The 13,789-nt window shown below is 38.1% G+C and overlaps 1 protein-coding gene across 2 annotated transcripts in view; it reads left to right on the forward strand.

Moving 5' to 3' along the window:
• Positions 1-13,789, forward strand: part of DNAAF11 (dynein axonemal assembly factor 11) — a 70,538-nt gene that overhangs the window by 13,503 nt on the left and 43,246 nt on the right. For both annotated transcript variants that reach the window (XM_025993470.2, XM_025993471.2), the window contains exons 4-5: positions 7,552-7,724; positions 9,895-10,088. In XM_025993470.2, coding sequence (XP_025849255.2) covers positions 7,552-7,724; positions 9,895-10,088 — 367 coding nt within the window. The remainder of the gene's footprint in view (positions 1-7,551; positions 7,725-9,894; positions 10,089-13,789) is intronic.

Consider the following 13,789-nt stretch of genomic DNA (forward strand, 5'->3'; position numbering starts at 1 on the left):
TGTTATCAAATTAATTTTTAAATTTGCATCTCACTGTGGTGCCTGGGTGGCTCAGTTAGTTGAGCGTCTGCGTCTGCCTTCAGCTCAGGTCATGATCCTGGGGTCCTGGGATCAAATTCTGCATCAGGCTCCCTGCTCAGAGGGGAGTCTCCTTGTTCCTCTCCTGCTATCTCTCTCTACCTCTCATGTATTCTTTCTCTCTTTCTCAAATAAATAAAATCTTAAAAAATAAAATAAAATAAAAGTAAATTTGTATCTCATTTATTGAGTATCCATATAGCCCTTCTGATTTTTATTGAGTATTTGTGTTTCTCATTTTGTGAATTACTGCTTCATATTTTTTGGTCATTTTTATGTTGATTTATCTTTTTTTTTTATGTGCTCATATGCATTCCAGATATCAGTCCTTTATTTATGTATTCTACATATTTTCTCCTAAATCCACTATTTCTTTTATTCTAATTATGATGCTAGTATCATTCAGAATTCTTATATTTTAATATACTCAACTTTATTAATATTTTTCTTCATAGTTTCTAAATATAAATATATTCTATGTTAAGTTCTGGTTTTAATAATTGCATTTTTTACATTTAATTTCTTTAGTACATCTCAAATTTATCACATAAAAAAGAAACCAATGTATTTTTTGGATAAAGAAAATATGACACACACACACACACACAGGAATATTACTCAGTCATTAAAAAAAAATAGGATGTTACCATTTTTGACAACATGAATGGACCTCCAGGGTATTACGCTAAGTGAAATAAGTCAAAGACAAATACTATATGATCTCACTTACATGTAGAATCTAAAAAACAGAGCAAAACACCAAGCTCAGAGATACACAGAACAGAAGATTTGGTGGTTTCCAGAGGCAGGGCTGAGGGGGAAGTAGGCAAAATGGATGAAGGGAGTCAAAAGGTACGAACCTTAAAACTATAAAATAAATAAGTCACGAGGATGTAATGCACTGCATGGCGACTATAATTAATTATGCTGTGTTGCATATTTGAAAATTGCTAAGAGAGTGGATCTTAAAAGTTCTCAACAGAAAGAAAAAAATTCTGTAACTCCTTAAGGTGATAGATGTTAAATAGACTTCTGTGGTGATCCTTTCACAGTCTATACAAATATCAAATCACTATGGTGTACACCTGAAACTAATATAATGCTGTATGTCAATTATACCTCAATAAAAAATATGATGAATGTGGAAAATTGAAATTTTTCTCAAAATGTCTCTTAATTGAAATTTTTGAACCATTATTTTTAATTTTTTTATTTTTAAAGATCTTATTTATTTATGAGAGACACACAGAGAGAGAGGCAGAGACACAGGCAGAAGGACAAGCAGGCTCCATGCAGGGAGCCTGATGTGGGACTCGATCCCGGGACTCCAGGATCACACCCTGGGCAGAAGGGGGGCACTAAACCACTGAGCCACCCAGGGATCCTCTGAACCATTTATTTTTTAATTGATATATTATTCACACACCATAAACTAACCATTTTAAAATATACAATTCAGTGGTTTTTAATGTACTCACAAGGGTCTTCGCCCATCATCACTATCCAATTCTGGAACATTCCATCACCCCATACAAAACCCTGTATCCATTGGCATCCCTCTCATTCCCTCTTTGCCCTAACCCCTGCTCTACTCTTTTTCTCCACAGATTTTCCCATTCTGAACATTTAATGAAAATGGAATGGCACAATATGTGGTCCTTTATGTGTATAGCATGATGTTCTCAGGGCTTATCCACACGGTGCCACGTTATCAGTACTTCCTTCTCTCTTGCGGCTGAGTAACATTCCACTGTGTGGATGCACTACATTTTGTTTGCCCATTTGTTAGTTGATGGGCATTTGAGTTGCTTCTACTTTTTGATTGTGAATAAAGTTACTCTGAACATAATGTACATGTTTTTACCTAAACATGTGTTTTCAATTAATTTAGTGTACACCTAGGAGTGGAATTGCCGGATCACATGATAATTCTCTGTTTAACTTTTTAAGGAACTGCCGAACTGTTTTCCAAAGTAGTTGCACCATTTTACATTCTGACCGAAAATTTCTGAGCGCTCCAACTTCTCCATATCCTCGCCAACACTTATTGTTTTATGCTTTTATTTACATGTTTGTTTTTATAGGTGCCATCCTGATGGGTGTGAAGTGGCATCTCATCCTGATTCTGATATGCATTTACCTAATGACTGATGATCCTGGGCACTTTTTATGTGCTTATTGGATATTTGTGTATCTTATTTGAAGAAATGTTCATTCAGAGTCTTTGCCCACTTTCTAATTAGGTTATTTGTCATTTTATTGTTGAGTTGTAAGGTCTGTTTGTATATTTTGGATACTAAAATATGGTCAGATATATGATTTGTAGATATATTATTTCATATTGTGGATTTCATGTCAACTTTCTTAATAGTGTTCTTTGGAGCATAGTCTTTTTTTTTTTTTTTAAATAGCTTTGGGGCACCTGGTTGGCTCAGTTGGTTAAGCATCTGACTCGTGGATTCGGCTCGGGTCCTGATCTCATGGCTGGTGAGATCGAACCCTGTGTTGGACTCTGTGCTCAACGGGAGTCTGCTTGGATATTCTCTCTCTCTGTCCCTTCCTGCACTCTCTCTTTCTCTCTCTGTCTCTCAAGTAAATAAATCTTTAAAAAAATAGCTTTATTAAGGCATAATTGATATTTAAAAACCTGTAGGTATTTAAGGTAAACAATTTGTTGAGTTTGGGTATATGCACACTATGAAACCCATCACCACAATCAAGGTAGTAGACATATCCATCACCTCTGTTTCCTCTCATCTCCCCTAGAACTTCTTTAAAATGGTTGTACTAGATTAATCTTCCATTTCTCTTACCCTGTATTCCTTATTTAAAACTCTTTGTCTTGTTCTTCTACATTCTGGAAGGTTTCCTGTTTTACTTTGCAGGCTTCTATTTTGTGCTTTTATTTATTTATTTTTAAAATGCCTGGTAACACTTTGTGTCTGTTCATAATCACAAAGGATTTGGCTAATTAGGTGGCTGGTGTGGGCTGGTGTGGGCTTGTTCTGTGGTTGTGAGGTTCTGTTTCTACATCCGGCCTCTCACTTGGCTGCCAGGGCTACTGAGGGCTCTGTGTGAGAGGGCAGGGCATGGTGACTGGCAGGCTTTACTATGGAGTACAGAGGCCTGGAGCAGAGGCAAGCAAGCTGCCCTCTCCGCCACACCCCCATCTGCCAATAGCTAAAATTAGGCGGACTTTACTTAGGATCTTAGCCTGTTTGCCTCCTAGTGTACAAATGGGTATTTTGGTGGCTTTCAAGGTTATACTTCAACAAAGACATAAGTATTCATCCTATGTTCTTAATTTTCATCCTCAAAACCAAAAACACCAACATGATCAAGTGCCCCAAAGCTATCATCAGTGCTGGAACTGGGAAGATTCTTTCCATCATGGACATTTTTCTGCATTAAAAATGGAATCCATCATCCTTCTCCAGCTGCCACTCGACAGCCCCATTCCACATTCTCATGTGGACAAGTGGAAAAACGAAATTTACTCTGTATGCATGTTTTGTGATGGCAAAATGTCAGTCTGTAATGTCAGAGAAATAATTAAAACTCTCACTCTCAGTTGGTTTGTCCAGGGCTTGTTTTTGTTAAGGAAGGCTCTGAAAAGGACAGTTGTTTCCTGGTATGTTTTGTTCATCTGCCACGAGAGGGCAGCAGCGTCACTATTGTCTTTTTGAGCTTTGGGAACCGAGGTCCCCAAGCCCTCTGCAGGCCTCTACCTGGACACTTCTTGAGAGCACCACCTTCCAGCTCTAAGAGGGAGGCCCTGGGTGCAGGGTAGTTGGAGGATATGTTTGGAGGGATGAGCAGTAGGGAGGCAGGATGCGTCATATGGTAAATGTGCTGGTAAATAGGCACTTGTTATTTTATTTTAAAGGTTTGAGTAAGAGAGGAGGAAGATGGATATACATACCCAGCCCACCTACTTGAGTAAATCTCAATATAATTTTAAACATAAGATGGATTTTTGCTTGTTTATTTTTATGTTCTGCTGGGTGGCAAAACCTAGCTAGCATAATTCCCTGCGCCCCCCAATCCCCGACCTGGTTTGGATTCAGCAGGATGTAATGAATTGCCTTCTTTTTCCATCCCTCCTCCTTATCCACCCTAACCTGGAAGGAGAGGTGGGGTTTCTAACAGTGTGAGTTTTGCCCCCTCGGGAAATCAATGTTGTCAATTTCAATGACCTTCTCACCCCCATGAGCCCCTGAGGTGGATCTTTGAAGAAAAGGAGCTGGAGGGTGGGACTCCATTGAAGGAAGGAGTACCTAACTCCGAAGAAGAGGCTTTCTCTAGCCTCACTAGCTCAGCAAGAATTTTTCACTAGGATGGTAGATGTGGTTTACTTTCTTATGGGTAGGCCAAGTAGAAGAACAAGTAAGATCTATCACTTTGAAAAATATAATAGACATTTGGAGGGTCCTTCGTCTATAAAATTACAACAAAATCAAAAATACATAAATTTTTGAACATGTTGAAGTCTTTCAAATGTCACCCTTTTCTTCCTTCTGTCCTTCCTTCCTTCCTCTTCTCAAAATATAGGGAGGCTATTCAGGAGATATGCCATATTGCATGCACAGGAGGATAAGAACCTGAGCTGGACTGTTGACAATAGGATTACAGTAGATAAGAAGCAGGTGGAAGGGATGTACGGGTTGAGATCTGCAGGGCTTGGTGACTGATGAAGTGAAGGGCCTGAGAGAACAATTTAGCTTAAAACTCAAGTTCGCTGTGACTTGACTCTTGGCATCAAAGTCACATCTGATACCAAAATGGCGGTGGTGACATTAGTAGGACTGAGACATAAAGGAGGCAGGAAAACTGTCTTGAGAGGAGAGTGAGAGGAAATATGGAGAATTCTTTTTAGGCATATCTAATGGGATGTCTTATAGGCACTTGGAAACAGGAGTATGACATTCAATTGGATGGTCAGATATGAGATTGTTGTTTGGGACTCATCAGAATTGAAGGACGCGACTGTTGTTATCAAGAGAAACATGAGGCAAGAGAATACTGAGTCAAGGATGGAAATCTGGGACATATTACAATTGGTGGAAAAGTCTGTAAAAGAGATTAAGGGGAATAAACATTATAATAGAGAACAAGGAGAGAGTAGTATCACTGTTTTCCAACACAACTGAGACATTTCAGAGAGAATTCATGGTCAATTAGTGCACTTGATGTGATGAGCAACAGGTGATATATAGAAGTGTTGAATCACTATATTGTACACCTGAAACTAATAAAACACTACGTTAACTGAAATTAAAACAAGAATTTAAAAATAAATAAATAAAACTAAAAAAATAAGCTAGAGTTTTAAAAACATTTTTAAAAAAGAATTCATGGTCAGTCGTGCCATCCGCACAGACTGTTCTAGTGACATAATGGATTGAGAGGGTCTGTTGGATTTGTCAACGTGAAGGTCCTTGGTCACCTTGAGAGGAACAGATCTAGTAGAATGTTGGGGATGGAAGCCAGGACCAGTGGGCTGGACAACAAATGGGGATAGAGAAAGAAGAACCAGTACATATTGATTTAGGCTGGCTTATAATGTAATGACGGTCATTGCCTACTTCTGGTTCTGCCTGCTTCTCCAGATTCACTTCTTTGCACCAAGAATTTTTTTTTTTACTGGAATGCCCATCTTTTTTCTCCTTGCTCCGTATTAGACATAAGCTTGAGGTGAAATTCCAGAGATTTTTTTTTAACCACTTTATTCTGAAGACCTGGCTCAGTAACTTGGTCATAGCAGGTACCCAGTAACTCCTGGATGAATGGATAAATGAAGGAATGGAGGGATGACTATTGGGTGAGGCCCTACATCTGGAAGCACTCAGGTAGAACTATCTTATTTCAAAGATTCTGGTATGGGATAAGACTAGATAGGAGGAAAACATGGAATTCTGGACAAGGTGGAGTCAGGTGCTAGCATCAAGAAAGGGTAAGGAATGGGATGCCTGGGTGGCTCAGTGGTTGAGCATCTGCCTTTGACTCAGGTCGTGATCCCGGGTCCTGAGATTGAGTCCCACATCGGGCTCCCTGCAGGAGCCTGCTTCTCCCTCTGACTATGTCTCTGCCTCTTTCTCTGGGTCTCTCATGAATAAATAAATAAATAAAATGTTGAAAAAAAAAAGGGGGGGGGTAAGGAAGAGAATACTAGCATGGAGCTGGTTCCATAGGATAGCCTTCAGCAATGTGAGAAAAACCTTGCCAAAGGTGAAACAGATGCAAAACTGTGAACCCATCTGAATCTGCATCATACTGGTGAGGTTAATATATCGGGAACCAACGTTTGCCCTAAGTTATACAGCCAAAAAACAACAGCAGAAAAACAGGATATAGTCAGGAAATGTATGGGAAGAGTGGAGCATGTAGATATTAGAAGAAATGAGTACACAACAAGGTAGGACTGGGTTTTCAGCTGGAGATGGCTCTTTAGATATTAAAGGCCACAAAATCTGCCAGACTGAGACATAAAGGCCTGACAAATATGAGCCAGCCACGGAGGAGACACCATCCTACTTAGCTCACAGAGGCTGCTGTATGAACCAGGTCAACTCTTCCTAAGTCCGCAGTGAGGAACTGCAAACTCTCTGCTCATGGGACAGCAAGCATCCTTCTTCCCCCTTAGGCACATTGTCCAACATAATCCTTGGAGTGTTTATTGGGTCATTTCTCATCCTAGCTAATGGTTACTGAAGCTCTAGGTGGCAGGTATTGTGCTAAGTACATCACATGAATCATATTGTCTTCATAGCAACCCGAGTTGGGTCCCAGTGCTCTTAGAATACCACAGATAAGAAGGCTGAACCTTGTAATTTATCCAACATCACACAGCAAGGATGTGACCGAGATAGGACTTGAAATCTTATCTGCCTACTTCTGAAGTCTGCACCCTTAACTACCAAGTTCCCATGGGACGTGAGCAAAGGGCGTTGATTCAGATTTCTGTAGCCCCGGCCATCTCTGTGATGAAGGTGGATGGGGCAGATTTACTACCCTTTGTAAATATTAATACTGATACCTAGGTTTTATGAACTGCCTTTCCTTTTGGGGACCCCTCCCGCCATCACCCTTCACGGTGAGATGTGTCCTACCTGGCAAAATTCTCAGAACAGATTGCAGGTGTCCTCTCTAGAGGGAGCTTTGTGCCAATGTCGTGTCCACCCCAGCAGCACATAGTGACCAAATCCACATGTTAACCAACCCAGGGCTTGCAGCTACGGGCAGGGAAAGGGATTTCCCCTGGCTGGAGGAATGAAGGGGAAATGCACCTGGAGAAGTGAGTCAGGGCTAACCCTTTGAGTTGATATTTCTGAAAACCCACTTCCTGGTAAGCCATGCAATTAATCAGCATACTTAAAATATTGCAACCGTTGTTCCTGCTATGAGCTATTATACACATTTCATTACCAGTGTGATTTTTTTTTCTCTTTGTTTTCTTTTCACTTCTTTCAACAGGATGTGAAGGGCTGACAAAACTCGACCTGACTGTAAATTTCATTGGGGAGCTGAGCAGCATTAAAACCCTTCAGCCCAATATCCACCTGAAGGAGCTCTTTCTCATGGGTAATCCATGTGCTGACTTTGACGGCTACAGGCAGTTTGTGGTGGCAACTCTTCAACAGTTAAAGGTACGCTTCTTTTAATGATGCGGAGATCTTGGAGAAATGAAAACAAGCAACTACAATAATGCCTGTTTATGCACAGCATTGTCAGGGAATGTGTGGTTTTAGAGAATGGAGTTTTCCAGAAAATCAAAACTAATCCTTCAATTTACTAAACTTTAATGTGGTTTTAATAGCTTTAATAAACTTTTGCAAAATAAATACATTTCTCCTTTCTTGTTCAGGACACAACAGAGCTTAGCTGAACTATTCCTTGATGAATGCAAATCACAGTCTTGGAGGGCATTCATCTTTGCTAATAGCAAACCAGAAGCTTAGAATTTTTGAGATGACTACAGCTATATACCTTTGTAGTACATTGTTTTAAACTACTGTGCTTTTATAATAATAATTATTTTTTTAATCATTGATTTCTCTTAATGCATTCGCTAGGTTAGTGGTTCTGAGACTTCGCTATGCTTTGGAGTACTTGGGTGATGTTTTCTGGGCCATACCCCTGAGTTTCTGATTCATAGGTCTGACTTGGCACCCAGGATTTTCCATTTCTAATAAACTCTCAGCACAGATGCTGCTGGTCCAAGGACTACTTTGAGAGTCTTTACTCAATGTATTAACCTGTTGTGCAGTATCTCCCCTAACCTAATGTTTTTGAAACCTAAGGAAACAAATAGTTTCTAGAGAAATCATATACCTGATTTTGTTCAACTAGTAATATTAATTTTCATGTAATTCCGAGAGTTTCTGACCTGTGTGCAGCCCGGTGCTTCTGCAAGAAAATGCATGGATGCATTGGCTTTGTGATTGGCATTTTCTTTTATTTTCAGAGGACATTTGTTTTTAGACTGCTGCGTTGTGCATAGTCAAGATTACTGGATTTATGGAACACATTTCTTCTAATGTAAAATCTTTTTGATTAAGAGAATGAGTGACTCAGGTAATTGAATCTGGAATATATATTTAGAATAGAATGATAAATTAGCTCAAACATAACCCAAGCTGATCATCAGTATACAGTGACATACTAAAAAAAAAAAAAGAACTGATGAGAACCAGAATATCATAGAAATGGATCCTGTAGCATACCACGATGAGCCACTTCCCTGGAAGGGGGCCGGATCCCCTGTTATTGCTGGGTGTTCAGGATAGAAGCTGGGACAGCTGTCGGCCAGGTGCCTGAAACCTGCAGCCCATCTGCCCCAGCCATTGGAGTCTCCAAAACATACCTCGAATTATTTTTCCAAATATCAAGATAATAATTTCGATTTATAATTTTACTGATCCCGATAATCTTTTACATTTATATTTTACCCATTCTCTGTGCATTTTTCCTTTTGTATTAGTTTCCTATTGCTGTGGTAATGAGTTACCATAAATGTAGTGGCTTAAAACAAGACAAATTTATGCTCTTATAGTTCTGGAGCCAGAAATCTAAAATCAAGGTGTTGTCAGGGCTGTGTTCCTTCTGTCACTCTCATGGGAGAATTCATTTCCCTGCATTTTTGGCCTCTTGCCCCTACTTTCATCCCCAAAGCCAGCATTATAGCATCTTCCAATCTCTCCCTGACTCTGACCCTACACTTCTCCTTCTTTTCCTTATATGGACCCTTGTGATTCCAATGGGCCCATCAAGATAATTATTCTAATATTTCAGCTTGGAAAATCAGTATAAAAACACCAAGTATAAACGGTGACGTAATAGTTAACAATGTAGTGTATGCATCTTGTTGTGGAGGGTAGAACATGTGCCCTTCTATATTAGAGCCCAACTTTGTGTTAGCACACAAGGCCCTTTTTTGTAGAGAGCATTTGAGAAGTGTCATCGTCATACTTTGGAGCTGTGGTTTGACTTGAGGCTTTGATATTCTTTATATAGTGAGCAGCTATAAAAATCAATATATTTTGGGAGTTTGTAGTTAATAATTGGCTTCAACAGAAGACCTACTTATTATTTTGCCAGTAAATATACTTTGTAACTCTGTTACATGCATGACATAAGCATTGGTTTTGATCAAAGTTTCTGATGTTTCCCATTAATTACTTAGCTTTTAATTCCATATCACTATAGTGCATTACTTCTTATTTCTAAATTTACAATATTCCAATCAAAGTCAAATTCGGGCTGATTCAAATTGTGACTTTTGAATAATTGCACGATGTTGGTTGTTCTTTATTCAAGTGGTTGGACGGTAAAGAAATAGAGCGATCTGAGAGGATTCAGGCATTGCAGAACTTTCCAGTAATTGAACAACAAATCAGAGAGCAAGAGAAAGCTTACTGCCTCAGACGAGCCAAAGACAAGGAAGAGGCTCTGAAGAACCTTCCAGAAGAGGATAAAAATGAAGCTGAGGGGAGGAGTTATGAGGGACAGAGGTATGGAAATGTCAGTACTACTCTACATGCAATCAAATTATGGGAGCTTACTTTCTGCTTAACTTTGTTTGGTTAAAAGCAGCAAATGATTTTCTTTTCCCAAAGTGTTCGCAGCATCGTATTTCGGATGACTGATTTGAAGAATAATTGTGATGTGAATTTTGGAGGAAACAGTATGAATGTCTCATTGTTTGTGTCAATTCTCTGAGGCTTTCCTTACTTAGGGAAAAAAAAAATGCCTTTCCAAGCTAGCAAATTTAATTTGCATCTAAAATTATCCTCAGATAAATCTCTATAAGATGCACAGGAAAGATGGTTTAACAGGTGTAACTTTGATTTATAATAGTAGGGATATTTTAGAAAAGTTAAATGTAAATCACATTATTATAAATCAAATAATTCTGATTGCATCATAAAATATTCTGTTTTGTGAATTATATAATGAATACATTTTAATGTGATTAATAAGCCTCTAAATTTGTCTTTTTTTACAAGCATGAATTTTTCACATTTGTTTATTTTAAGTGAATTGCAGCTATAGTCAGTTGATTGGATTCCATATCGTGAAAGCTTTAAATGTTTTGAAAACAGAATCTCTTAATCTTGAGAAAGTAATAATTATAAAATATTTGAGACATATATAAATGTTTTAAAAAACCAATAGGCAGTATCATCCCACCCAGCTTTAATAAATATCAATAGTTTGCATGTTTGCTTTGGATCTTTTTAAAAATAAGAAATAAAATATCCCTGAGAGCCCATCTCATTCTCCTTTCATCTTTAGTTTGTCCACCATCCTAATAGTTAAGTGCATATCTGGTATATGTGATCCCATCCATATTATAAATATATTTACGATGTAATTATGCCTCCTTGAACAAGAATGGCTTGTATTTTTTTTTTTTTTAGCACAAACAGTATCTTTCTACAACTTTGCTTTTCATTCAACGTTATGTTTTTGAAAATTCTGCATACAAAGACAGGTAGAGCTAGTTCATTCTTTCTAACTGGGGAATAACATTCCGTTGGATGAATCACAGTTTATCCCAGTGGTGATATTGAAAATATCTAACAGCTGGTGACTCACTGACCCTGACGGATCAGGATGTGCACAGGCTCTCATAGCCTGCAGGGACCCCCAGTAGATGCCAGCTGGAGATCAGCCCCCATGCAGCCATCCCTCATTGGATGGCCATTTAGATTGTTTCCCGCTTTCATTTCCTTCAGACAACATTACACACGTCTCCTCATGCGGGTATGAAAGTTTCTCTAGAGTATTCAGCAGAGACATTATACATTACCAATTTGGAATTTTTTTTAAACTTTATATTCATTGCTCAGTTTTTCTAAACCATTAATTTATACTCCTATATCAAAAGTATAGGAAGAGTTCCTGATCTTTGCCTACACTAGATAATATGGTATTTTAAAACTTGAACCAACCAAGTTAGTTGTTAAATACCCCCTAATGTTTTACTTTATTTGCATTCTTAGAATTACTAGTGGGTTTCAGCATCTTAAATGTCTTCTTCTATTCTAATTGGCTATTCATATTTCTTCTCCTCAAGTCCTCTGCCTATTTTAAATAAGTTGTAAGTTTTCTTCTTACTGATTTATACTTCTTTTATATTCTAGATGCAAATTCTTTAGTGGTTATACGCTTTGCAAATACCTTCTTCCAGACTTCGACTTATCTTTAATTTTTGTAAGTGCTTCCTCTTTATAGAATTCAAAAATAGTAATGTAGTTAGGTTTACTTTTGTTATTTTTTTGGTCTCATTTATGAATTTCTTCATTACTCCAGTATCATATGTGTCTGTGGGGAATTAACCTTTGATGACAGCATGGGGTTGGGTACCAATCATTTCCCATATGGGGAGCTAATTGCCTGCACCATTATTAAGGTGTTATTCTTCTGATCTCTAACACCACCCCCTTACCATATACTCTCTACTCCTGTACTCATGGGTTCGTTTCTGAGCTCCCTAGACTGCTCCATGAATTTGGAGCTCACATGGTTTTAATATCTGTAGATTTATGGTAAATCTTGATATTTGGTAGGAGTTATTCCCATTTTCCAAATTTATCTCAGCTGTTCTTAGCTCTTTACTTTTCTCTAAGAAGTTTAGAATCTGCTATTCAAACTCCCTAAAAAATCCCTAGTGTAATTTTGATTGAAATTGCATTTAATTTATATGTTAATTAGGGGTAAGTTGACATCTTCACGACTTTGATTCTTTCTTTGCTGAACTTTGGAATAGCTTTCTCTATTTATTTAGGCCTTCTTCTGAGTACTTCAATAAGGTTTCATAATTTTCTCCATAAAGGTTTTACACCATCTTTTATTAGATTTATTTCTAAGTATCTCATAGAATGAGATTTTTAAAATACTCTTGTAATTGGTTCTTGCTGTTGTATAAAGAGACGAATGGTTTCTGTATACTGATATGGTATTAAGCAATCTTGTTGAACTTTTAAAAAAGATACAGTAGTTAGGCTGTAGCTGATCCTGTATTTTCTATGTAGAAAAACACATTTTTTTTAAAAAAAGGTTTTATTTATTTATTCATGAGAGACACAGAGTGAGAGAGAGAGAGGCAGAGACACAGGCAGAGGGAGAAGCAGGCTCTATGCAGGGAACCTGACATGGGACTGGATTCCGGGTCTTCAGGATCACAACCTGAGCCAAAGGTGGCACTAAACCACTGAGCCACCCAGGCTGCCCCACATTTTTTTTTTTTTTAATAAATGGGAACTTTAAAAATTTTTTCCAATTCTTCTGCTTTTACTCTTTTGTTTTCTTTATCGTGCCTGCTAAGGTCTCCGGGATAGAGTGGGATACCCATTGTAAGAGTGAGAATCTGTCTAGTTCTGACAATAAAAAGAATGTTTCCAATTTCTCATTATAAGTAAGGTTCTGATCATGGGGTTTTGGAAGAGTTAAGTACATGTCCTTTGATTCCAAGTTGATGAAGCATTTTCATCATCACAGATACCGGATCTTATGAAATGCTTTTTTTGCATCTATTGAGATAACTATGTTTGTCTATTAATGTGTGAGTCAAATTCATAGATTTCCCAATATTAAGCCATCTTTAATTTCCAGAATAAATTCACTTGGACCATGGCATATTTTTAATAGATCCCTACATTCATTTTGCTAATATTTTATTTATAATATTCAGACCTATGTTTGTGAGTTTATGCTATAATAGTCTTTTTTTCATTGTATTTTTTCCAGTGTTTTGCATCAAAGTTATAACAGGCACGTAAGATGTGTTTGGGATCATTTCCTCTTATTGGTTTATACAAGTTTACAAATGTTGAAAATGATCCGTTGCTTGCATTGAGTAGAAGCACAGAGTTGGGTTTCTTGCAGGTGCCTACCTGCCTCCCCACAGAACTGACTGGCTGGTCCTACAGGCATTGGTCCTATGACTGCATTCAGCCTCTTTGAACAGAAACCTAGACATTTTGCAGGAAGGTCATTGAAATAGTGAATTATTGACTTGCTCAGAGAGGAGTAGGGGGCTATTCCCCTTTCAAGATCTTTCAAGAAGAAACACCACAAAGATCCCAGGGCTGCAAGAAGGAGAGGCAAGCATCTCATCCCTTGTCTAGATCTGAAGCCTGCTTCCAGCCTGGAGAATTGAAAAGATGAGATGTGTCCTGGAATAGCCTAGAGCAGAAGGGTCAGGAAA

This window comes from Vulpes vulpes, chromosome 13, assembly GCF_048418805.1.
Source record: "Vulpes vulpes isolate BD-2025 chromosome 13, VulVul3, whole genome shotgun sequence".
NCBI lineage: Eukaryota > Metazoa > Chordata > Mammalia > Carnivora > Canidae > Vulpes > Vulpes vulpes.